The following is a 26,047-nucleotide window of genomic DNA, read 5'->3' as shown; positions in this document are numbered from 1 at the left end:
CAAGACGGCGTTCCTTCGCCGTTTTGCCAACAGCAAAAAATATCAGAAGACGGATCATTGCCTTTTTTCTCTTAAGCAAGGGCTGACCGAGCCTTTAAGAAGTTACATCAACCGTTTCAACCAATTGGCCCAGGACGCCCCCACCGTCACTTTGGAGATTCTAATGAGCGCTTTCTCCCATAGATTAGGAGAAGGAGAATTCTTTAGAGATCTCATCAAAAATCCCGCTCGAAACTTTGATGAGATGGTGGAAAAGGCCGCTTGCCATATCAAAGTAGAAGAAGCACAGGCGACCCGGAGGAAAGCCGAGAGACCGCCTCCATATGCCAATAAGCCGGAAAGAAGGGTGCCTCAACCACCTCCTCAACCCCTACCGCGCGCTCAGGAAGCCAAACCTACCTTCCATCCTAGGCCGGAGGTTAGACCAGCCCCCCGAGTCGCAGCTGTGCATGCTCCCCGACCTGGACCGTGGAACAATTGGTATTGCACTTATCATCGATCTCGTACTCATGATACTAATCATTGTTTCCAATTCGCTCGGGACTCCAAGCGGGCTATAGAGTTAGGCTTACCGCCACCCAAGTTAGCCCCGCAAGTACTCAAGATGATGGAGGAACAGCGAGCTGCGGCTGGCAAGGCCGGACAACCCCGTCCCAACCTAGCAGGACCCAGTACTCATCAACCCGGTCGGGGGGGGGGGGGGCGAGCCGGAGGTAGTACGGGAGGCCGAGAATAGAGGCAACGTTGTCGTTCGAGAGATTGGCATGATCTCTAGAGGGCCAACTGATGGAGATTCGGGAAGAGCGCGCAAGTCTCATGTGCGTCGCTTGGAGGTCCACACTGTTGGATGCAGCCAGGAGCATGCTTCTGGCCCTGTCATCAGCTTCGGGCCAGCAGACCTGGAAGGTCTGGAGCTGCCTCATGATGATGCTCTTATCATCAAGGCCATTATCGCCAACAGCCGAGTAGCTCGAGTTTTCGTTGACACCGGGAGCTCGGTTAATATTCTGTTCAGAACTGCATTCGAGGAGATGCAGATCGATGCCACTGAACTCCAGCCTGTGGCTACGTCTCTATATGGATTTACAGGCAATGAGGTGAAACCAATGGGTCAGATTAAGCTGGCCATATCTCTAGGCATCGAGCCATTGGTGCGCACTAGGAGGAGCACTTTTATAATGGTGGATTCCCCCTCCTCTTATAACGCCATCTTGGGAAGGCCCGCCCTGCATGAATTTAGGGTTGTTGTTTCTACCTTCCATCAAAAAATCAAATTTCCCATGGGCGAGCAGGTCGGGGAAGTCAGGGAGAGCAGAGGGTCTCTCGCCGATGCTATATTGATATGGTACGAGTGGAGGCTAGGAAGAATCAAAGGATGCAAGATGGGGCATCCATACTGTTCAAGAAGAGCCTTTGCCTATGGCTGAAAAACCCATCCCCTGGGAGGAGGTGCAACTATACGCTGAACGACCTGAGAGTTTAACTCGCTTGACGAGCAATCTGCCTCCTCTCAAGGAAGAGTTAGTTCAATGCTTGATCCATAATCGGGATGTCTTCGCCTGGTCTACAGAGGAGTTATCTGGGGTCAAGCCTGAGGTATCAGAGCACAAGTTACATCTACTGTCGGACTACCGACCAGTCAAGCAAAAGAAAAGAAACTTCTCAGCAAACCAGAACAAAATAATCAGAGCCGAGGTGGATCAGCTCAGGAAGGTAGGGCACGTTCGAGAAGTGCAGTTCCCATCCTGGTTCTCTAATGTGGTCTTAGTAAAGAAGTCCAACAATAAGTGGAGAGTATGCATAGACTTCCGAAACCTCAACCTAGCTAGTCCCAAGGATTGCTATCCTCTGCCCCGGATCGATCAGATGGTGGACTCAACTGCCGGTTGCGAGATGATCTGCAAGCTGGATGCCTACCAGGGGTATCATCAGATTCCTTTAGCGGTGGATGATCAAGAAAAGGTTAGCTTCATTACGGCTGATGGTACCTTCTATTATACTGTCATGCCCTTTGGTCTCAGGAACGCAGGAGCCACGTACCAAACTATGATGGACAAGATCTTCCGGGAGCAGATCGGGCACAACGTGGAGGTTCATGTGGATGATATACTCATTAAGTCCCCCTTAGCTGTGAACCTAATCAAGGATGTAGAAGAAACCTGGAAGACTCTCCGGCAATATGGGCTGAAGCTGAACCCCTTGAAATGCTTGTTTGGGGCTAAAGGAGGAAAATTCTTGGGCTACTTGGTGAACGAGCGGGGAATAGAAGCTAATCCAGAAAAAGTTCAGGCACTACGTGATATGCAGCCTCCCCAGAATTTGAAGGAAACCCAGAAGCTGGTCGGCAGAATAACAGCTCTGTCAAGATTCATTTCCAGATCTGCAGACCGGGCGGCTCCTTTCTTCAAAGTGCTCAGGAAGGCCTCCAAGTTCCAATGGGATGAAGAATGTACCCGAGCTTTTGAGGAGCTGAAGAAGTATTTGGAGGCTCTGCCATCTTTATTCAAGCCGGTTGTTGGAGAACCATTATGGGTCTACTTATCTGCCACCCCCAAGGTCGTAGGGGTTGTGCTTGTTAAAGAACATGATAATGTACAACGGCCAGTGTATTTCGTCAGCTATCTATTAAAAGGGGTCGAGTCTCGATACACGGCCCTCGAGAAGTTGGTTTATGGATTGGTCCTTATGGCTCGACGGTTAAGACCTTACTTCTTAGCACATCCTATCATAGTTCTGACCAATAATACCATGGGAAGAGCCCTGACTAATGTAGAAGTTGCAGGTCAGCTTATCAAATGGGCGACGGAGTTAGGGGAATATGACATACAATACCAGCCGTGCACAGCCATTAAGGCACAGGCCTTGGCAGGTTTCTTAACAAAAATTCATCAGACCAACTCTGAAGAAACCTGGAAGGTCTATGTGGATGGATCGACCACTCATCAAGGAAGCAGAGTCGGGGTCTTGTTGATATCTCCCCAAGGGGATATACTCCAATTGGTTGTTCGATTAAATTTCCGAGTCACCAACAATGAGGCAGAATATGAGGCTTTGTTGGCAGGACTGCAGGTAGCTCGGCACGTGGGGGCTACTCGGGTAATCATTTACTCAGATTCTCAGCTAGTAACTAAGCAAGTGGCCAGCAACTTTATGATAAATTGTGATAAATTACCAGTATACCGAGAATCTTATGAGAAGATGAAAGAGGAATTTACAGAAATCATAGTAACCAAGATCCCTAGGGCGGAGAATGAGAAGGCAGATGAGCTAGCAAAGATGACCAGTTCCTTAACCACTTGGGTGTTGTTCCGATCAACGGCGCAAACCTTCCTTATAGCTTAGATAGATTTGCAAAACAATAGGGAAGCAACTATTGATTGGCGGGCGCCCATGATCAGCTATCTTAGGCAGGGTATCTTACCGGCTGACCCAAAAGAATCACGGCTGGTCAGGAAGTAAGCCCATGCTTATGTCATGATCGGGGATCAGCTCTACAAGAGGTCCTTCTCTAGACCCTTACTCAAATGCCTGGGCATGGAAGAGGTGGACCAAGCCTTGCGAGAAATACATCTGGGATGCTGCGGCAGTCATGTAGGAGGTCGGACATTAGCTCGCAAGGTACTCCTGGCCGGGTATTTCTGGCCTACTTTGCAGAGGGATGCTCACAAGCTGGTAAACACCTGCCTGTCCTGCCAAAAACATTAAAATTTAACACATCGACCGACGGCTCTGCTAAGAACATCTATAGTCTCGTGTCCTTTTGATCAATGGGGCATGGATATTGTGGGGCAATTTCCAATGGCCCCAGGCCAGAAACACTTCTTACTGGTAGCTATGGATTATTTCTCTAAGTGGGTAGAAGTAGAGGCCCTGGCCAGGATCACAGAAGATGTCGTCATCCAATTTCTATGGAAGAACATTCTTTGCAGGTTCGGTATTCCGTACAAATTGGTGTCAGACAACGAAAGGCAATTTCAAGGGCAAAAAATCTAGGCCTGGTGCAAGGGGTTTGACATAACGTAAGCCTTCACTTCAGTGGCATACCCACAAAGCAATGGTCAGACCGAGGTGGTCAATTGAGAAATAGTACGAGGTCTGAAGGTTAAGCTGGATCATGTGGGAGGTAACTGGGTAGAGGAGTTGTCAAGCATCCTATGGGCTTATCGTACAACACCCCGAGAAAGTACAGGTCTGACACCATTCCATCTAGTTTATGGGAACGAAGCGGTAGTACCCATAGAGATCGGAGTGCCGTCAGTCAGGAGGATATTATATGATGAAGAAAATGCACAGCGGCGGTTGGCTGAGCTGGATCTCATTAGGAAACCCACGACAGAACAGTAGCCCGACTGGAGGCATACCGATAAAGAATGAGGCAAAATTATAACAGAAGAGTAATCCCTTGATTCTTTAGGGAAGGAGATCTGGTCTGGAAGCAAGTTAAGCCTGTGTGAGATGTGGCCAAGTTAGCACCTCAGTGGGATGGACCCTAAAAAGTCATCAAAAAATTATCGTCCGGAGCTTATTATTTATAAGATAACCAGGGCAAGAAGCTAGATCGACCATGGAGCGCTAACTACCTGCAACCTTAAAGAGTTTAAAAAAGCATATAAAGGAGAATAGGTCGGGTTGTCATATGTATGACAGATCGGGATAACAGGTCGGGGCTAAAAGTAGACCAGATAGTGCGGTAAGAGGATATGTCAAGGTAGAAATTGTATATCCTAATATTTATTTCGACAGCCTAAGAAATTTTAGCAAAAGTAAACCTCAAAGTGCAAATGGATGTGCATTAAGAAAAGAAATAAAGTTTCACAGGAAGTCTTTAAGTTACATTATGTATAGGCGGTGAATAAGGATCATTTGAAAGGAGCAAAGATATCATCCGGGATCTCTTTAAGGATCCGGTCATGATCTTAAAACTCAGCAGGAGGAGCTGATTTTAAGTAGCCCTGTTCGTAAAGTTGTCGCAGAGCCCCAACCACACCATATATAATAGATGTGGAGAAACGTTGTCCTGCTTGTGTACAAAACTCTGGAGAACGCAGGTACAGGTCACGGCTCTGTTTGCAGCAATCATTCTCCCCTTCCTTATAAACAGTCAGGGTTGTAGATACTCCTTCAGCTGTAGCTCGGACCTGAGCCAGTTTAGTCCGGGCTGCCAAAAGTTCTGCCGCTTGAGACGTTAATTGGGCCGCCTGGGATTTTAGTTTCTTGTCCTGCTCCTGTGCTAGGGTTTCGCCGGCAAGTAGCTTCTGGGTCAACTGGTCAATGGCTCATTGGTGCACCAAAGCTTGTTAATCCATGTGTTGCTAGTGCACGACATCAACCTGGCTTTTTCTTCTTGAAGACCTTTAAGCTTGTGGTTAGCCCGAGCCAAGGATACTTCCAGATGGGTCTTCCTTTTGGTCATATCCTTTATTTCGGCTCTCAGGGCATGACTAGCCTACACAGGGTCCTTCCATTGAAGCTCCAATTCTGTTACCATGTCTCGCAGCACCTTATTTTGATGATGAACAGCATGGAAGGACTAGTTTATTATCAGGGACTCTGCACATGCCTGGGACATAAAGTAAACATCTGATAAGAGTGGGGAGGATAATAGCTGTGGTAATCAATCATGGAAGCTTACCTTGATATACAGCTCAGAGAATCTATCCATCTGGGCAAGGGCGGCAAGAGTTCCATCTGATGCATACTTTTTTCCCATAAAGTGGCCAAACGACCTTTCATTGTGAGGGAGCTGGTGGGAACATCTTGTTGTGATTTTAACTCAACTTCAGAAGGAGCAGTGGTACGATAATAGTGATGAACAGGTGGTGGTGGCTGTGAAGGCCCAGCAGCTGAGCCAGAAGGCCCAGCAGCTGACCCAGAAGGAGCTGAAGGGGGCATATGAGAAGGCTCTGGAGGTGAGGTAGTTGATGAGGGGTGATGTGAGGGGCCAGCTTCAGTGCTCTAAGGCTGTTGCGAGGTGGAAGGTTGAGCTAGCAGAGGCTTGGTCAAAACCTCAGGTGGAGTAGGAGTAGCATCTGCCTGGCTCGGGATAGGCGTATTGGTTGCAATGGGAGGCGTGGTGGTGGCAACAGGAGGCGATGGAGGAGGAACAACGGAGGGGCCTAAGTCTTGGCTAAGATTGGGGGCCCTGCGGCGAAGTCTCTGAGCCAAAGTTGGTCATCCGAGTCAGAATCTTCGGAAGGTAGCCGAACCCTATGCCGAGAAGAAGAAGGGGCATCACGATTCAAGCGGTCATTTACAGAACGTGCCCGATGAGCCGCCTGAGAAGCTTCTCTGAAGGCAGGGCTGGCGTAAGGTACGTTGGTTGATCCTCGACCGCGGCCGCGACCAGGGCTGGAGGTTGGTCGGGAAGGATTAATTGATTGAAGAGGCGTCGGGGTGAAGGGTCGGGCTGTAGGCGGGGCCCGGGGACGAACAGGGGCGGCAGGCCGAGATGTAGATGCAGTCCTGGGACGAGCGGGGTGAGCAGAGGAGGCAGGTCGGACAGTAGATGAGGCTCTACGAGGAAAACGAGGTCGAGGATTTGCAGAGGAAGCCACACCAACATGGGTCGAAGTTGAGTAAGGGAGCGATCTCCTTTCTAAAATAACTCGACCGCGCCTCATTATCTCCATATCACTTATAGGAAGAGGTTGAACCACTGAAGCACGGGTTAAGACCTTAGCTGTACAAGATAGAGTAGGAGGCCAGCTACAGTAAGAAAAACAAAATGCATGAAGTTATAAGAGAACTAAAAGAGAAGCTTACCCAGGGAGTGAGGCGTCTCAGGAGTAAGATAGCTCAGGCGGAAATAGGATAGCAATTCCTCAGATAATAAACACATCAAGTTCAGTTGCCAGCCTACCAAGCGAGAGGAAGCCTCTATATAGGAGGTATCAAGATGAAAATCACCTAGTGGCGGGGTCGGGGGAAGTGACGATTGCCATTGTAGGGGTCATTCTACCTCATGGGGGAATCGAATGAAGAGGAACTTGCTCCTCCAGTCCATTCCAGAAGACTGTAGAGGTGAGAAAAAAATAGTCCAAAGGCGCGGCTGAAAGCGGAATGCGCCTTCTTCATGTTGTCGGAGGGTGAAGAAACAGTGGAACAAAGGGGCGAACCAGGACAGCTTGCATACGTCGCAGAGTACTACAAATCCACAGAGGATCCTTATAGAATTCGGCGTCAATTGTCCCAGGGGAATTTTGAAGTGGCAGCACACGTCAGAAAAGAAGGGGTGAAGAGGAAGACGAAGGCCGGTCACAAATTGTTCTTTAAAGAAGGTGCAATATCCATCAAGAGGAGCAAAAAATTGGTGTACTCTGATGGGGATGATCACATGTGCGTTGCCCGCAACTCCGTAGGTATATCGCAGATCATTCCGATCTAGTTCGTCGAAAGTGGATGAGCCAGGAAAATACGTTGCCGCCAGAGAAGACAAAAGAGAGGAGGATGCCATGTGAAAAGAAATAGAAGGAGAAGAGATCAAGCGGGAAGCTATCGACACAAAAATAGGGATTCAGGAGTAGTAAGGGATTCAGGCGGGAAGAAGAAAAAAACAGGAAAAGTCTAGAGGCAAAAGCGAGAGGAGATTATTTATAGCCGCTGGGCGGAGGGACAATTTAGTCAGTTATCATCCACCGGTCCACAACAATTACCGGGAGCAAAGAGGGCCGATGGATCTTCTTTGAAAATAATGCTCAAGGGTATATCTAGAAAAGTGTCGGCGCGAAGTACGAGGAGATAGATTTCAGAAAAAGACACAACCGTTTAAAGTGTTCTATGATTCCCAGTCTGGTCTTAACCCTTGATTTCCCGCTCTAGAATTATCTTGACCTGGATTACGGTGGAAAAAACAGACCGGGGGGTGTGGCTGAGCCATGGCGGTCAGCAGAAAAAGGCAAGTTAAACAGGTCGGGATATGATGTGCGAAGATTATATACTCTTTTATGCATGTTTTTACGCACATTTACATACTTTGAGCATGCTTGATCTATGAATTTTTATACTTCCAGCTTTCCTTTTAGCATATTTACTCTTTTGGTTCGGAGATCTGCTTTTTGTGCATTTTCTGTACACAGGAGTCGATTTGGTGAAGAATCTACATCTTTGGGCATGCATTGGAGGAAACGAAAGGAGAAAGCACGGGGCCGTGTACCTCACACGGCCATGCACTGGGATGGAGCTCGGGTCGTGTGGAGTTTGGCACCAACAGAAGAGGAAGATGACATGGTCGTGTGGACCTCGCACGGCCGTGTCAAGATTTGAAGCCAACCAGAGCAGAAGCCTTACATGGCCGTGTGGATCTACACGGCCGTGTGAGACTTCCAGAGACCAAGCAGGCTGTGGCCGTGTGCACCACACGAGCGTTTCTGGCCGTGTGGAGTCACACGGCCGTGCAGCTTTGGCAGAGAGGGAACTGGACATGGCCGTGTGAATCTCACACGGCCGTGTCACGGGGCCGTGTGGCGCCCGATTCCCTCCTCTATTTAAACCCTTCTTCATGAATTGAAAGGGGATCTCTCCCCCTTTGGGAGAAAGCAAGATTTGGTGGTTTCCTCCCATTCTTGGGAGGATTTCTGGGCGATTCTAAGGGAGATCTCGACGATTTCGACTCCGGAGCGAGGATTGGATCCGAAGACAAGGCTTCTTCGTAGATAAGTTCTCTTTTTCCCCCTCTTTTTGTTTTCTTGGATTGGGGATTCAAGGAAAGCTTGTAATCTCTATTTCTTCGGATTTTCTTCCTCGGTTCATGGAGTAGATCTTGTATTCTAAGATTAAGGGAGTATTTGTATGATGGATTGATGTAATCTCTTATGAATTTGCCATTTTCTTGTTTCAATGACATTATCTTGCTTGTATCAATTAGATCTTGAATGATTGATGGTGATTTGTGCTTAATTCTCATTCTTGATTGATTGTTTGGATTTCTTATGGACTTTGTAAAGATAAACTCTCACTCGATCATCCGAGGGATCCACGTGACAGGTGCAAGCCCGTGTAAGGACGTTTGAGAGATAATCTTGAAGAGGAAATAGGGATATTCAAGAGAGTAGGATGGATTTTATGATTAGCTTCTTGTATCTTGATAGATTAATGAGTCGTGGGCTTCTACGTTGATATCCGAGGAAGGCATAGTAATAGGTGCACTTCTGTGTAAGGACAACATAGGTTCATGTCTAATTAATCCTATTTAGATACATTTCTCAGTCCTTAGCCGGTTGTCTATTGCAAGAGGGAACCGACAACTTTCTACATGTTTGGCAATTGAGGGATAAGAATTGGTGAACCATTTACATTCAAGAAATCTTACAAAGAAACCGAAACTCCTAGAATCTTCCTTTATCATAACCCAAAACTCTAAACTCTTGTTTGTTGATCTTTAATATTAGATTTGTTTACCTTTACTTTGCTTTTGAAACAATTGGATAGTTGTTTAGCTAATTCGTATTGAGACATTTCTAGTGCTTATTCCAGTCCCTGTGGATACGATAATCTTTTATATTACTTGAGACATTTCCGTACACTTGCGGAGAGTAACAAGTTTTTGGCGCCGTTGCCGGGGACTGCGCTATAACATTAGAAATTATCAATTGAGTTAGACTAAACATAACATTTGTTTTCCTTTCATATTGCATAGTTGTAACTAATCATTAGATTTCTGTTTTTTTTTAGTTTCTTGTATAACTTTCACTTCTTGTTAATTCTTTTTGTACAAATTCAATTCTGCATTTTTGATTCTTCTAATTTTCTTTTTGTGTCGAATTGCTATCTACTATCTTGTTCTTGTGTATGCGAAGATCTAACTTTGCAGGGGAATTCTTTCCTTTTGACCCTGAGATTGATAGAACTTTCCATAAAAGAAGAATTCTGCAAAGGCAAATTGAAGAACAGGAACATTTGAATATGGCAAATAGACCACTTAAGGATTATGCAGCACCCTATGCGAGAGGTTTTCGATCTAGTATTTCAAGACCTTCAGTGGAAGCTAATAACTTTGAGATCAAACCCGCAATTATATCTATGGTGCAGCAGAACCAATTTGGTGGAGGACCTCATGAGGACCCTAATCAACACTTAGAGGTCTTTTATGAAATATGTGGTACCATGAAAATGAATGGAGTTCCTTCAGATGCAGTTAGATTATTATTATTTGGGTTTTCTTTAAGAGATAGGGCAAAGCAATGGCTGAATTCTTTGGCCCCTAATAGCATCACCACTTGGGAGCAGTGTGAGCAACAGTTTCTTGATAAATTCTATCCACCAAGCAAAACAGCTCATATGAGGAATTTAATTGCAAGCTTCAAGCAAACTGACTCAGAATCTCTTTTTGAAGCATGGGATAGATATAATAGTATGCTCAGACAATGCCCACATCATGGGTTGGAAAGATGGTTAGTGTTGCACACTTTTACAATGGTATCAATTATCATACCAAAGTGTCCCTTGATTCAGCTGCTGGAGGGGCACTTATGAACAAAAGCTTAGATGAAGCCGAAGAAATCATTGAAAGTGTAGCACAAAATCATCATCAATGGGCAAATGAAAGAAGTGGTGGCTATTCCTCTGTAAACCCAACAATTAAAGCATCAGGGAAGTTTGATGTAGATGCAGTCACTCTTTTGTCTGCAAAATTGGACGCTCTTACAAAGAAATTTGAGAATATGGGGACTAGTGCTAATATGGTCAATGCTATTAGTACATCTTGTGAAGTATGTGGGAGTTCAGAGCATTCAAATGACTCATGTCCATTGGGAGCTATCACTGCACAAATCAATCAACTTGAACAATGTGATGCAATCATGAGTTACAATCAAAGGCAGAACAACCCATACTCAAATACTTATAACCCTGGATGGAAGAGTCATCCAAATTTTTCTTACAGAAATAATCAAGATCAAGGACCATCTATGGGGGCAAGACCAAATTTTCAAGCTGGGCAACAAAATTTTCAACATCTATCTTCTCAAGGCTTACCAAAGTCAAATGTTGAAAAGATGCTTGAAGAAATTATCTCAACTCAGAATGAAATGAAGCAAGATATAGCAAAGCTCATTCAGAGAATGGATAATTCTGAAAAGCATCAAAAGATTCAGGATAGTCAAATTGCCCAACTAGCTTCCTCATCATCCAGAGCACCAGGACAACTTCCAGGAAAACCTGATGTGAATCCTATGGAGCATTGCAATAGGATTGAGCTTAGGAGCGGACGGACCTTGGGAGACTCCCAAGTGACTGCTTCAAAAGGGATACAAAAAGAAGAAGAGCTCCCTCCTCCTATACCGAATCAGATTCAAGCTAATGAGGAGAGTACCATTGAGGTTGAAGAGACTCTTCCACTGAACCATCAGAGCAAAGCTGTCCCTTTTCCTCAGAGACTTACAATGCTCAAGAAGGATGAAGAATTTGGCAAGTTTCTAGAAAAGGTTAAGGAAATTTGCGTAGAGGTACCTCTTATTGATGATATTCTACAAATGCCTAGATTTGCCAAATTTCTGAAGGATCTCATGTCAAATAAGAGAAGAAGAGGAGATGTCGAGACCATTGCGCTTAGTGAGGAATGTAGTGCTATTTTTGAGAAGAACACTTCTCCAAAACTGAAGGACCCAGGGAGCTTTTATATTCCTTGCAACATAGGAAAAGAATTTTTTGAAAAAGCTTTTTGTGATTTGGGGGCGAGTGTTAGCCTCATTCCCTATTCAATTTGTAATAAATTAGGTCTCAAAAACATTAAACTTACTACTATGGCACTTCAACTTGTCGATCATTCCTGCAGGTACCCTTTGGGTATTATAGAGGATGTGCCGGTAGAGGTGGATGGGAATGTTATTCCCACAGATTTTGTCGTGTTGGACATGGAAGAGGACCCTAGGATTCCTATCATATTAGGAAGACCTTTCCTTGCTACAGCTGGAGCTATAATTGATGTCAAAAATCATAAGCTTTCTTTGGTAATTGGTAAGGAAAAGTTGGAATATGATTTATCTAATATCTCTAACCATGTCTCGTCTCTCTTAAATGCTTGTAGCAGGACAAGCATTTATAAACTTGAGGAATGGAATTTCCATCCTCATGGTAGGCCACCAAATGAAGGAGACAATGTGGTGGAAGATGTTGGGAGAAGATCTCCCAACGGAAACGAAAAGTATATCTGTCCTCCAAGGGCGAGGAAAAGGAGCAAATGATTAAGTTTGGTCGAGCTAAAGACCTTAAACAAGCGCTTCTTGGGAGGCAACCCAAGGGTTCTTTTAGTTAGTTTTGATTTGTATTGTAATTTCTTTTAGTTTGATGCATTCTTTTGATTCTGTTTTCAGGTTAGGTGCAAAACAGAGTCAGGCCGTGTGCTATACATGGCCAGGCAAAGGTTGCAGAGAAGGGAAGTGTTTGGGCCGTGTCATCCAGACACGGCCGTGTGGGATCTCCCGAGGAGAAAAAGGTATAGGCCGTGTCATAGACACGGCCGTGCAGAGGATCCCGAGAGGAAAGATGGAGAGGCCGTGTCCCAGACACGGTCGTGCGAGGAATCCAGAGAAGGAAGAGGCGGAGGCCGTGTGGATCTACACGGCCCGTGCAGAGGATCCCGAGAGGAAAGATGGGGGGGGCGTGTAGATCTACACGGCCCGTGTAGGAGAACTACTAAAGTCTACCTCCTACCTCACACGGCCAGATCTTGGTCGTGTTCCGCACACCCCCAACTCTCCAAAACATATCTTTCTCTCCCAATTTCTTAAAAACTCCTCTCTAATCTCTCAAGATCTTTTAGATCTGATTCTCCTCCTCTCTAAGACTTGGACTTTTGTTCTCTTAACCTAAGATCTTTTGTTCTTTGAAGTTTCGTTCTTTGAGTTCCACCACTCTAGATACCCTATCTAAACTCATCAAGATGTCCAATATTTTGAAGAGATTGCGCAAAGGAGGTGGTGGATCTAGTGGAGACAAAGAGAAGGAGCCATCAAGAGACAAAGGAAAACAACCAGTGAAGGGCAGAGGCAAAAGGACTTCACGCGACGAAGGTAATGACAATGAATTCAATATTGTGTTCAGAAACGATGATCAAGTAACTAGATTTGCAATTCTTGTCAATAGAAAGATAGTGTGTACTAGATATATGGACCCAACTGTTCTTGATATGCTTAGAATTAGGGAAGATGTAGATTTGATGATTGAGTTTTTGGACTGGAGTGATATTATGTACACACATTTGCCTACATATCCTCGTCTTGTTTTGGAATTTTTAAGTTCATTGGATGTCCATTTTACTAATGAAGATGATTATTATGGAAAAATCTCTTTTAGATTAATGAATCAAGAATTTCTATGGGCATTTAGTGACTTTAATTCTTGTTTTGGAATAACCACCGGTAGCCCTCGTAGGTTTGACCCAAGGTTTAATTGGAATCATTTTTGGAATGCAATAACTGGTTAGATCAACCTTATGAGCCTTCAAGAGCTAAGGCCTCCCATATGCAAAACCCCATCTTTAGGTATCTACATAGAGTCATGAGTAAAACTATTTTTGGTAGGGGAGAGAGTGATGGGGTGGTTAAGAAGATAGAGCTTTATGCTTTATGGGCTATGCTTTATAAGGTTGAATTTGACTCTGGTTTTCATTTTGTTCAAACCTTATTGAGATCAGCTAGGGCATCATCGGGATCAATTGTTTTTGGTGGTTGATTACCCGAATAGCTTGTAATTTAAATCTTGATGTTGATGGGTTGGAAATAATTCATGGTAATGACATGATTGACATTGATACATGTCTTGCTATGAAAATGATCGTTCGGGATGAGAATGGTTTCGCGTTTCCTAGGAGGAATGGTTCTCCTTTACCCCTTCCTTTTCCCGAACGAACTACTATTCGTAACCGGGCTAATTGGGTAATTTCTGAGTTAGATTTTGAGGATAACCCTTCTATACCTGAAGACACTGAGCCACATAATGAACCCTCGTCATCTGGACATACGCAGCCTTCTAGTTTTATGGAGCCTGCTAGGCATTCTTTTGCATATGGCACGGGATCTTCTAGGTTTGATTTTTCAGATTTTCATACGTCTCTAGAATCACTTCATGAGAAGCAAGATTCCCAACGAAAAATGTTGGAGGGCGCTTCTCTTTATCCGATGATCAGTTTAGGGAGGTACAAAATCATTTTCAGTTTACGAGGAATTTTCAAGGTCAAGTGGCTGAGTTTGTGCAGGATTATGATACTGATCAGGCTAGGATGAGAGATTTTATGCAGAGTATGACGCTTACTAGCCAACAAGTTGATGCTTTATATGAGTATCATAGATCCTTGGGTGAGATTCCAGGTTTTCCTAGTTTTCCTATTGGCCAACCACGTCGTAGACCTCCTTTCCCTCGTCCACCTCCACCTCCTCCACCATACTGATTTCATCGGGACGATGAAAAGTTTAAGTCTGGGGGGGTGTCATGTATTGTTTAGTTTGGTTTTCAGTTTTTAGTTTTTGATTAGTTTTTCATGTTGGTTCTTATTTTCTTTGCTTGTTGCTTTATTTTGCTTGTTTTTGAAATAATCATGGCAAAAAAATTTTGAGAACATCAAATCTTCACTTATATGCTTTCTTGGATTCAAGTGAAATGTTAGCACGATTATTGTCTCGATTCATGATGTTCGCATGATGCTACTAGTAAACTTTGTGTAGTTCTTTTTTCTATCTTGGGAAGCATTAATAAGCTAAGAATCTTATGGTGATGAGTTTTAGTTTTGGTTCAACCTTAAGGATTTTATCTTCACTACACTTGTGCTTGATGCTTGAATAGTTGATGTCATTGAAATAGTCATGATTCATCTTGTTTGCTTAGTACTTGGTTTCCATGGTGATCTCTCAACTTTCATTTTGGTTACTGGATGAGGCTCAAATCATTAAAGCTCATTTGGAAAAATCAAAATATCCCAACATGTGTGCTAAAAGTACATTTGTGAATAAGTTTTGCACAATGCAAACACTTATAAAAAAAAAAAGAGAAAAAAATAAATAAAAGAATAATAAGGGATATAAAAAACAGTTGCCATGAGTGGAATCTAGCAAGTCACCCCTTTGAGACCGAGTTAGGTTACTGGGGAAATGACTGTTTAGTTTCTCTTGAGATTGAGCACACCTTTGAGACCTTGGGTTAGTTGAGAAATATGAACCAAGTGAACGGTAAGTAAGTGCCTATCACTGGTTACTTGTCTTTCACTGGAAACATTAGGAATTCAAATTTGATGACGACTTGACTAGGACATGGATTGACACTTGAAGGGTGTTGAGTTACTTTTACACTGCGCACAAGATTCTTATGCTTGAACCATACTTTACTTGTTTCCATGATCAAGCTTGTTAATGAAACTTTTTGATAGAGTTAGGAAAGTGCACTGGGTTTTATGAATGTGTTGTAGAACATATGAATTTAGACTGCAATTTTGTTTGACAAGCAAAGTTTAAAGCAGGGGGTTGATGTGCGAAGATTATATACTCTTTTATGCATGTTTTACGCACATTTACATACTTTGAGCATGCTTGATCTATGCATTTTATACTTCCACTTTCCTTTTAGCATATTTACTCTTTTGGTTTTTGTGCATTTTCTGTACACAGGAGTCGATTTGGTGAAGAATCTACATCTTTAGGCATGCATTGGAGGAAGCGAAGGGAGAAAGCAGGGTCGTGTACCTCACACGGCCATGCACTGGATGGAGCTCGGGCCGTGTGGAGTTTGGCACCAACAGAAGAGGAAGATGACATGGCCGTGTGGACCTGGCAGTGTCAAGATTTGAAGCCAACAGAAGCCTTACATGGCGTGTGGATCTACACTAGTGTGAGACTCCAGAGACCAGCAGGTGTGGCGTGTGCACCACACCGTGTAGCATTTCCAGAGAGCGGAAGGGTTCGGCCGTGTGGAGTCACGCAGTAGCTTGGCAGAGAGGAGCTGGACATGGCGTGTGAATCTCACACGGCCGTGTCACGGTGTGGGCCCGATTCCCTCCTCTATTTAAACCCTTCTTCATGAATTGAAAGGGATCTCTCCCCTTTGGGAGAAAGCAAGATTTGGTGGTTTCCTCCCATTCTTGGGAGGATTTCAGGCGATTCTAAGGGAGATCTCGACGATTTCGACTCGGGAGCGAGGATTGGATCCAGACAAGGCTTCTTCGTAGATAAGTTCTCTTTTTCCCCCTCTTTTTGTTTTCTTGGATTGGGGATTCAAGGAAAGCTTGTAATCTCTATTTCTTCGGATTTTCTTCCTCGGTTCATGGAGTAGATCTTGTATTCTAGGATTAAGGGAGTATTTGTATGATGGATTGATGTAATCTCTTATGGATTTGCCATTTTCTTGTTTCAATGACATTATCTTGCTTGTATCAATTAGATCTTGAATGATTGATGGTGATTTGTGCTTAATTCTCATTCTTAATTGATTGTTTGGATTTCTTATGGACTTTGTAAAGATAAACTCTCACTCGATCATCCGAGGGATCCACGTGACAGGTGCAAGCCCGTGTAAGGACGTTTGAGAGATAATCTTGAAGAGGAAATAGGGATATTCAAGAGAGTAGGATGGATTTTATGATTAGCTTCTTGTATCTTGATAGATTAATGAGTCGTGGGCTTCTACGTTGATATCCGAGAAGGCATAGTAATAGGTGCACTTCTGTGTAAGGACAACATAGGTTCATGTCTAATTAATCCTATTTAGATACATTTCTCAGTCCTTAGTCGGTTGTCTATTGCAAGAGGGAACCGGCAACTTTCTACATGTTTGGCAATTGAGGGATAAGAATTGGTGAACCATTTACATTCAAGAAATCTTATAAAGAAACCGAAACTCCTAGAATCTTCCTTTATCATAACCCAAAACTCTAAACTCTTGTTTGTTGATCTTTAATATTAGATTTGTTTACCTTTACTTTGCTTTTGAAACAATTGGATAGTTGTTTAGCTAATTCGCATTGAGACATTTCTAGTGCTTATTCCAGTCCCTGTGGATACGATAATCTTTTATATTACTTGCGACATTTCCGTACACTTGCGGAGAGTAACAGGATATAAACGCAGACCAGGGTGATTTGCTAAGCCAAGTTGAGCGGTCGCAGAAAAAGGCAAGGAAAACAGGTCGGGGTAAAAAAGGGAATCCCGACGGGAGCTAGATAAAACTTGAACCAAAGGGTCAAAGTACACCTCCATATCGTTACAGTTCATATCGGTCGGGAAACATACAAGGCAACTAATAAGAAGCTAATGAGCTAAGGAGAGATCAAAAACAAACAGTTATATCATAGCATAAGAAGGTTAAATAGTCCAAGGTAAAGACAAATCCAAAATTACAAAGCAAATAGTTTGAGCGAAAGTTTAGCAGTTTCATTTTTACATTAAAGTTTAACATACAATGCCACATCAAGCCTCAGTATCAGCAGGAGGCTCGGGAAGGAGAAATAAGTCGTCGTCATCCTTGAAGGAAGGAAACGACCCGGCCGGAAGCTCGTTCATCAGGCGAGCAGTGTCTAAGAAGTTTTCTGAAGGGGCGGAGCGAAGCAGATTCTGCTCAAACATTTGACGAGCCCCGCCGACCACACCGCAGTATAGCATAAGGTTCATCAAACCTCATATCTTCCTCAAAAAGAAAGGAGATGAGACGTAGGATAACCTATACACTCTTAGACGATCAGCTTCTCCTGCTTGATAATTTGCCAGCTCTACTCGGGCCTTCTCAGCATCGGCTTGGGCTAAAGCCAAATCTTTTTGACTTTGGGAAGCATTCTCCTGAGCTTTCAAAAGATCGACCTGCATTGATTGGAGGGTTGATTGGCTGGCCTCCCTGCGACTTTGAATGGCCTTCTCCCGGTCGGCACTGGAAGCTAGCTGACCCTGAACATCTGTTAAACTTTTCTGAAGAGTCTCTTGGGTTTCTTATAGACTCTTCAGATCAGAGGATAGGGTGGTCAACCGGGCGTCCTTCTCATCCAACTCAACTACCAACGAGCGCCGCCTCTCCGCCTCAGAAGCTAGTTTGGACTCGCTGGTCTGCAGAGACGCCTCCAAGGTCCTTATCTTCTCAAAAGCCACATGGGAGATGTTCTGGGCCGACTCTGCAGATTACCCAATCAATCGGAGATACCCCGCCAAGTCCCCAGGCGTCGGGTTGAGTGGGTCTCGGGGAGTTAGCGGTAGCTCCAGCTCTTGAAGGCGAGCCTTCAGCTCCTCATGCTCCCTCTGCAAGTTTGCTGCATATTGAATTGCACTTAGGCCGGCAGAGTAGGCCTGCACAAGACGCAGAGGGAAGTATTATAAGGAGTTTTAGAGGAAAAGCCTTGAGAAAAGAAAAAATCACAGAGATTATCTGGCGAGAGGCATGATCCAGCCCCTCTATCGGCAGATTGTTCCAAAATTTCCGGTTGCCTGACTGCCAGGACGCGGCTAACTCGCCCTGCAGATGAACCAGGCTGACAATGGGAGGAACCTCTTCTACAGCTTCTTTGGCGGCATCGGGCTCGACGGAGGAAGGCAGGCGCGAAGAGGTGGTGAAGGAATACTTTTTGGGGATTTTCCCTTGAGATCGAGAAGTGGGGGTCGGAGCAGATACAGGAAGTAAAGCGGATAAAGTTGCCGAGCTCCCGGGTTGGTCCAATACAGGAAGAGGGATCTGCCCGGGAGAGAATGCCTGAGTATGAAGAGAGGCCTGCTCAGGAGTCAGAGCCCGACCGGGTGTTTGGGCTGATATTCGGGGTGACAGGGTAGGAGCCTCTGGGCCAAGAGCAATCTCCTGGTCGGGCGTAACAACCTTGGCCTCTGAAGACTGAGAGGTTGCGAATGAAAGCTGACCTGAAGGAAGAGGCGGAGGGGACTCCTGAATCGCAGGAGTAACCTTCTTCCTTTTACGCTGGAGGCGTAGTCGCTTAGCAGGGGGGAGAAGCAGCTCGCACTCCCTCAGCCTGCTCTAAGGAAGCAGCTCGCACTTCCTCGGCCTGCTCTAAGGTGGCCAGGTCTTCCATGGAGGCAGCATCCAAGGGAAGAGCTTGGGCGGCTTCTGCCCGGGCTGACGCAGGTGGGGCAGACTGCGAGGCAGAAGGGGTAGACTGTGAGGAAGCAGCCAAGCCTTATTTAAGCTCCGCACTCAGAGCTCTCAAAATGGCGAGAGATTGGTGTTTCATGTTAGAAGAATAGGATCGGAGCATAGCAGCCTCTGTAAAGTGAGAAAAAGATACCTCAGTTAGCGAAGAATAACAAGAAGGAAAGCAGGTCTTACCTAATGGAGCCCCTATCTCTGCCTGAACTTGGCTGAGCCCGAAAGAATACAAAAAGCCTTCCAACAGTATTATAGACAAGCGAACGCTCACGCCTTGAAGTTTCTCTGAAGCGGCGTCGCAGGAAGACTGATGTTGGTGCACAGGAAGATTGGAAGGAATGTCAGAGCGACATTGGGTCGGCTCGACCAAGGGGTCAGGTAATTTGATAAACAAGAAACGGGATTTCCACCCTTTGTTGGAAGAGGGCATGTCAGAAAAGAACTTATAACCAGGTCTAACCTGTACCATGAAGACCCTTGGTTTAGAGAGTTTGAAGGAATAAAAATGATGAAATAACTAAACGGTCAAGGGGATTTGATATATGCGACATAGAATGACGGTGCCACATACAGCTCTGTAGAAGTTGGGAGCAAATTGAGAGGGGTATATACCAAAATACTGACTCAGGGAGGAGATGAATGGATGTATAGGAAAACGAAGGCCTCCTAAAAGTTGGTCCTTGAAAACAGTCATGAAACCTTCAGGAGGGGATGAGGGATGTTCGCTGGGTGTGGGGACGCGAAGTTCGTAATCCTTACTAAGTCTCAAGTTAGATCGAATCACGGACAGGTCATAGTCATCTATGTCAGAAATGTAACACGAATACCAAAAGGAGGCCTTACCGTCCGCCATTATCAAGGTGAGGAAGGTCGAAGAAGAGGTCAGTCGAAAGGAGGAGAGGCACCAGGCGTGAGGAGTCGAGAAGGGGAAGGGTTGAGACACCAGAGACAGTAAAGCGACGAGGGGACGAAGGTAGTGGAAACGCTCAAGGCAACGATGGCGGACTGCCTTTAGGGCTTATAAAGGGGGGTTTCCTAGGGAATATCAAAAGAGGAGTCGAGTATATTTTTGGGTAAAGCGCCCAAGGTCGTCCGATCATAGAACCACATGCTCTTATGGGAAGTCGTGTACAAAAAGGAGTGGAGTTGGCGGCGTCATACGACGTAAGCAATAAAGGCGTGGGGCAGGTGTCACCCCCCTAGGAAGCATATTAATGATGGACATGATAATGAGATGAAGCGGGCGTACGGAAACGTCTACCACGCGATTTTCTCGGGAAGCGATAAAGAAAAGTGGCGGGAAATAAATTCGAATGTTGCAAGGCCACAAGACATCTTTTTCTCGAGGGCTGAGTAAGATTTTAATATTTTTATCTTCACAATACATCTGATACTGTATATCTCTTGACTACAGACGAGGTCTAAGTGGTCTCTTCGAGCAATCCCTGATCGGGAACTCACCCCCCAGGTTGGCAACACCTGTTCTGGTCGGGAACTCACCCCCAGGTTTTCATAAGAATTCCCGGTCAGTTGTCCCAGACTCGCGCCCCAATGTGAGTTATAAGTGAGCAAGGCTCTCACACCCAACGACCTTCCCGTTCGGCTGTTCTAGACTCTCGCCCCAGTGCGAGTTATAAGTGAGCAAGGCTCTCACGCCCAACGACCTTCCCGGTCGGCTGTCCCAGACTCTCGCCCCAGTGTGAGTTATAAGTGAACAAGGCTCTCACGCCCAACGACCTTCCCGGTCGGCTGTCCCAAACTCTCGCCCTAGTGCGAGTTATAAGTGAGCATGCTCTCACGCCCAACGACCTTACCGGTTGGCTGTCCCAGACTTTCGCCCCGGTGCAAGTTATAAGTGAGCAAGGCTCTCACGCCCAACGACCTTCCCGGTCGGCTGTCCCAAACTCTCGCCCCAGTACGAGTTATAAGTGAGCAAGGCTCTCACGCTCAACGACCTTCCCGGTCAGTTGTCCCAGACTCTCGCCCCAGTACGAGTTATAAGTGGGCAAGGCTCTCACGCCCAACGACCTTACCGGTCGGCTGTCCCAGACTCTCACCCCAGTGCGAGTTATAAGTGAGCAAGGCTCTCACGCCCAACGACCTTCCCGGTCGGCTGTCCCAGACTCTCGCCCCAATGCGAGTTATAAGTGAGCAAGGCTCTCATGCCCAACAACCTTCCCGGTCGGCTGTCCCAGACTCTCGCCCCAGTGCGAGTTATAAGTGAGCAAGGCTCTCACGCCCAACGACCTTCCCGATCGGCTGTCTCAGACTCTCGCCCCAGTGCGAGTTATAAGTGAGCAAGGCTCTCACGCCCAACGACCTTCTTGGTCGGTGCAAGGATTTTCTCGGTCAACATTCCTTATATTCGCTGAAGCAAGATACAACAAGCCAAGTTCTCGTGCCTGACTGATCAGTAGGACATATTTCCAGGGTTTCTGCTAAATATGAAATTTCGCAAGCATATCCTCAAGTGTCTCAATTGCCCTGGCCGGGGAAGCATATGTTATGAGGTAAGAGAAAGTTGGGGTAAGCAGGTTATCCTTATTATTTTTGCTATTTTTACTAGAAATATTAGAGAAACGTAGGTGTTTTATAGAAACATAATGATACTCGAGCAATAGGGTGTGGGACTACACCATGAGTGGAACTCAAGAAATAGGTTTTATTCTGTTAATCAGGGGTACATTTTTTAAGGGTTTACATTGCTGCCAGATCCAGAAGCTTGATCCTTTCTAGCCAGATGAGATTGAGCTCTAGTTAGATCTTCCTTAATAAGATCGATGACGTGCTTTAGTTGCCCAATCGTCTCGTCTTTGATCCGCCCTTCCTCTTTCAGGAGAGTCACCTCGTCCTCGTGTTTCATCTTCAAATAGATAATATAGTGAACTTGGCTCTGGAAGTCCGATTTAGCTTTCATCTTGAGGGCAACTTCGACCCGGGTTCTGGATTTGGCGGCCAGCCATAGGCTTTCCATTTCATGAATAAGGGATGCTTGAAGATCTTTGCTCGCAGTCATCTCCAGTAGGGCTTCTTCTTTTTGAGCCAGCAACTCTGTCAGATGGGCAATTTGCTGAAGCGAGGCTTCTTCTTTTTGAGCCAATGACTCCGTCAGATGGGCAATTTGCTGAAGCGCAGAAGCAAGCTCGCTGGTGTCTGTTGCAGGTTCCATGGAGGCTTGGTGCTTTATTAACAAGAGGATTGAGTAAGGCAGAGAGAATAAGGGTAAGCTCGGACCTTTTATAAGGAAGGAGAAGGTGGAGGGATTTCCTCGGAATTTGAGTTGATGCTTGGAGAACCGTGTGACATATATGGGAAAGAGTATGCTCGGATGTTGAGGAGTCAACATGCGCATAGAATGAGCCCGTTTATTTCCTAGGACGGCTAGAAATTCTATAGAAGATGGACGGAAGACAGGTCGGCAGAGGATGCGAGACCCAGATCAGGTAACAAAGGGACTGGGGTCTAGTCAGTCGGACTAGATCCTCCTTCGACTAGACTTAAGGGGGAGGCTTGTGATACGGTGCATGGTCGTGGGGTCAGTAAGATGATGTGGTTAGGAGTCAAGACCACAGGATAGTCAGGAGTCAAGCTTATGTGGAGGTCAGAAGTCAAGCTTATGAGGGGGTTAGAAGTTAAGCCTATGTGGAGGTCAGAAGTCTAGCCTACGTGGAGGTCAGAAGTCTAACCTCCGTGGAAGTCAGAAGTCAAGATTGTGTGGCTATGGTCAGAGTCCCAGCTGACGGGGCAGTCAAAGGATAGGATTCCAAGTTGGACCGGATCCAGCCTCGATAGCAGACAAGAACGGGGCTCACAGGGTAGGTACAGCTGAGGACTGGATCCACAGGCCAAATACAGCTAAGGAGAAGGCCCACAGGCCAGGTAAGGGCGCAAAAGGAAAGGCCTCGAGCGAAACACAGTGTTCCAGGATACAGACCTAGCGTACAGGTCGGGACGTGCAAGCCATGGATAACAATAGACAGATGTAGGTCGGAAAACAGACCTGGCGTACAGGTCGGGACGTACAAGCCATGGATAACAGTAGACAGATGCAGGTCAGGAAACAGACCTGGCGTACAGGTCGGGATGTACAAGCCATAGATAAAAGTAGACACATGCAGGTCAGGAAACAGACTTGGCGTACAGGTCAGGACGTACAAGCCATGCATAACAGTAGATAGGTGCAGGTCGGGAAACAAACCTGGCGTACAGGTTGGGACGTACAAGCCATAGATAACAGTAGACGAATGCAGGTCGAGAAACAGACCTGGCATGTAGGTCGGGATGTACAAGCCATGGATAATAGTAGACAGATGTAGGTTGGGAAACAGACCTGGTATACAGGTCGGGACGTACAAGCCATGGATAACAGTAGACAGATGCAAGTCAGGATACATACTTGGCATATAGGTCGGAATGTGCAGGCCATGGATAATAGCGGATAGAGGCAGGTCGGAATACAGACCTAGCGTACAGGTCGGAACGTACAAGGCATGGATAACAAGATAGAAGCAGGTCGGGATATAGGCCGGGCGTACAGGTCGGGACATACGAACCATGGATAACAGCATACAGAAGCAGATCGGAGTACAGACTGCGGAATACAGACCTAGCGTCCAGGCACTAGAGGACAAACAAGCCAGGGAATCGTAACTGCCTGTCAGAGAATAATCAGTGTGTCAGGGAATATGCTAACAGTCGGAGCTCATCACTCCTTTGGTTATGTCGTCAGCCTATGAGGAAGTGCCGCGTGTCATTCACCACCAGACAAAACCTGACAGCCGACATTCCCTGACACCCGCCAGACCCCAGAAACATCTATTGCAGTATAAAAAGGGATGTTTTGTCCCTTATGCAGGTATGCTCACTCGTCATTTCTCTCTAGTCTTTACTTTTTGTCCTTTCTCTGTGTTTTTTGGGGAAAAAGTACCTGACTTGAGCATCAGAGGATCTGACCCGGAGACTTTTTCCCTGGTTTATGGTCTCTAACGACTCGTGGGCTTGTCTAAATGTGCGCAGAGCCGTATTATCATCATCCTGGTCATCTTCCTTCGTCATCCACCCATGCGAACCTTTCCAAGGGGTGCTAGGTAGATCAGACGCCGCGGCAACTTTCCGTCAACTTCCAGTACATCGAGACCCGTCTTCATCCGACTCAGCTTCCGGATGGGATCAATATATATCCAAATGTTAGAGTTGTAGGGCGGTATATAGGTGGAGTAGGATTTGAGACGAGGTCACAAAGCAAGTAGAGAGTTGTGAATGGTAGATATTGCATATATAAAATCACAGTAGATATGTAGCAAATGTTGTATTTAATTAACTAGTCAGGATTAAGATAATATAATGCTCTAATTAACCATAGTTTCATAGAAGACAATTATAAATGTCAATATAACAAAAATATCAATTGACTCTAATCTTTAAATATTTGCATCATTACACCTCAATAAGACATTTCTAATATTTATATGATAAATTTTATTTTATTAAAAAGTAAAAAAATCATGATCCATATGGTATATATTTTATCAAGCTCAATCAAAAGATAATTATACACTGTTAAGTATCACAATTATTCTGTTAAATAAAATCCTAAATATGTCATTATTGAAATAAATTTGCTTACATTAATCATCAAAATTGAATGGAAAGAATTAAATAGGGAGACAAATATATTTATTTCATAAAATATTTTCTAGAAAACATTTTTTAAGGTTTTTAATATTTTATGCAACATTGGCAAAAAGGTGGAACCGCCACCCTATCGGTCCCCTGGCCCCGACCCCACAAGATTCCAGAGGAAATAAATCATGCTGGGCAGGATAAGTGACTCGGGGTCGAAGGAATTTTTGACGCAGTAGACCAGGATTTTATCCTCGAGTGCAACTGACGACTTTCGACCCCATGACTTCATTGACAAGTTACAGACACCTAATCAGCTAATCCAGTCCGTGGAAATAATATTTTATGCAACATGAACTTATGTATAATATTTTTTTTTCTTTTCGATTGTTTAGTCAATCGAAAGGCACGTCACCAGAGGTAAACGATAAGTACATAAGGTAGAAACTATGAAGCAAGCCTGCATATCTTAAATAGTCCCAACGTCCATACAGAGATATATATATATACAATTTTCAGTTGATCGCTAAAATGAGATAGAGAAGGTATTACAATAATTTTTCTTAGATCTTTAAGGCAAGATCTTTTTCCTGGTTGATCTGTAAGAGGAGATGAATACTTTGATCTAGCTACTTCTCTTCAAACTGCTACAAAATGGCAAAATTATTGGAAAAGGTTTAAGTTGTTTGGGGAAAAAAGGAAGTAGTTTATATTTTTAGAGATTTAATTAATAGTACCTCTTCTTGCTGAAGAAAGGTAGTGAGCATAAGGCAAGTGGCCTTTCTCGATGAGGCGGATGTCCTCAACGAGCAGCTCATAGTGGTGCTTCACTTCATCGATGGTCTTCCCACCGACAGCACGAGCAACGTTGTGCCAACGATCGGGCGTATCCTTGTCGTACACCGCCAATGCCTTCTCAAACATCTTGTTCTGCTTCGTGGTCCACGGCGAGGAGGAAGAGGTGATTGAACTCGATGCCATACTAGCTAGCTACTTTGTAATTAAGAAGTAAGCAATGGAGACCAGTTGGTGTTGGAGTTGGATGAAATGGTATGGCTGCTATTTATAAGGGGCTGTTCCAACTGAGACAGAACAGTTGGAGAATAAAAATAATTTACATGTGAAATTGAAATGGTAGATTTAGAATAAGCAATAAATCTTTTGATTGATTGCCACAACCTCAGATTCCTCTCTTGACCAAGTTTCAGTGAATTTAATTTGGATCTCTACATTGATTCTTTGGCAACAGAGCTAGCTAGGAGATGCTGCAAGAGTAAGAACTACCCAAAAGGATGGGAACTCTTTTCAGTAAGAGATGTCTCAAAATAATATTTACTTCGATGGATGAAGTCAATGTGATCTCAAGCCC

General features: G+C 45.0%; 1 protein-coding gene and 1 non-coding gene across 3 annotated transcripts; both read right to left on the bottom strand.

Moving 5' to 3' along the window:
* Positions 1–10,273: 10,273 nt before the first annotated feature.
* Positions 10,274–10,379, bottom strand: LOC122039289. The gene has a single exon (XR_006128144.1). It is a non-coding gene; the product is annotated as a small nucleolar RNA R71 (small nucleolar RNA).
* A 14,828-nt stretch (positions 10,380–25,207) lies between these two features.
* Positions 25,208–25,689, bottom strand: LOC122009968 (protein RADIALIS-like 6). 2 transcript variants are annotated; one of them, XM_042566298.1, is made up of 2 exons: positions 25,416–25,689; positions 25,208–25,325 (listed from the first exon to the last, which is right to left on the bottom strand). In XM_042566298.1, the coding sequence occupies exons 1-2, from the start codon at positions 25,657–25,659 to the stop codon at positions 25,318–25,320; spliced, it is 252 nt and encodes an 83-aa protein (XP_042422232.1). In that variant the 5' UTR covers positions 25,660–25,689; the 3' UTR covers positions 25,208–25,317. The 2 variants fall into 2 exon arrangements, with proteins under 2 accessions (XP_042422232.1, XP_042422236.1); XM_042566302.1 differs by having other exon boundaries at positions 25,245–25,322.
* Between the last annotated feature and the right edge of the window lie 358 nt (positions 25,690–26,047).

The sequence above is a fragment of the Zingiber officinale genome, chromosome 1A (genome assembly GCF_018446385.1).
Source record: "Zingiber officinale cultivar Zhangliang chromosome 1A, Zo_v1.1, whole genome shotgun sequence".
Lineage (NCBI taxonomy): Eukaryota > Viridiplantae > Streptophyta > Magnoliopsida > Zingiberales > Zingiberaceae > Zingiber > Zingiber officinale.
This window is presented reverse-complemented; position numbering and strand designations above follow the sequence as displayed.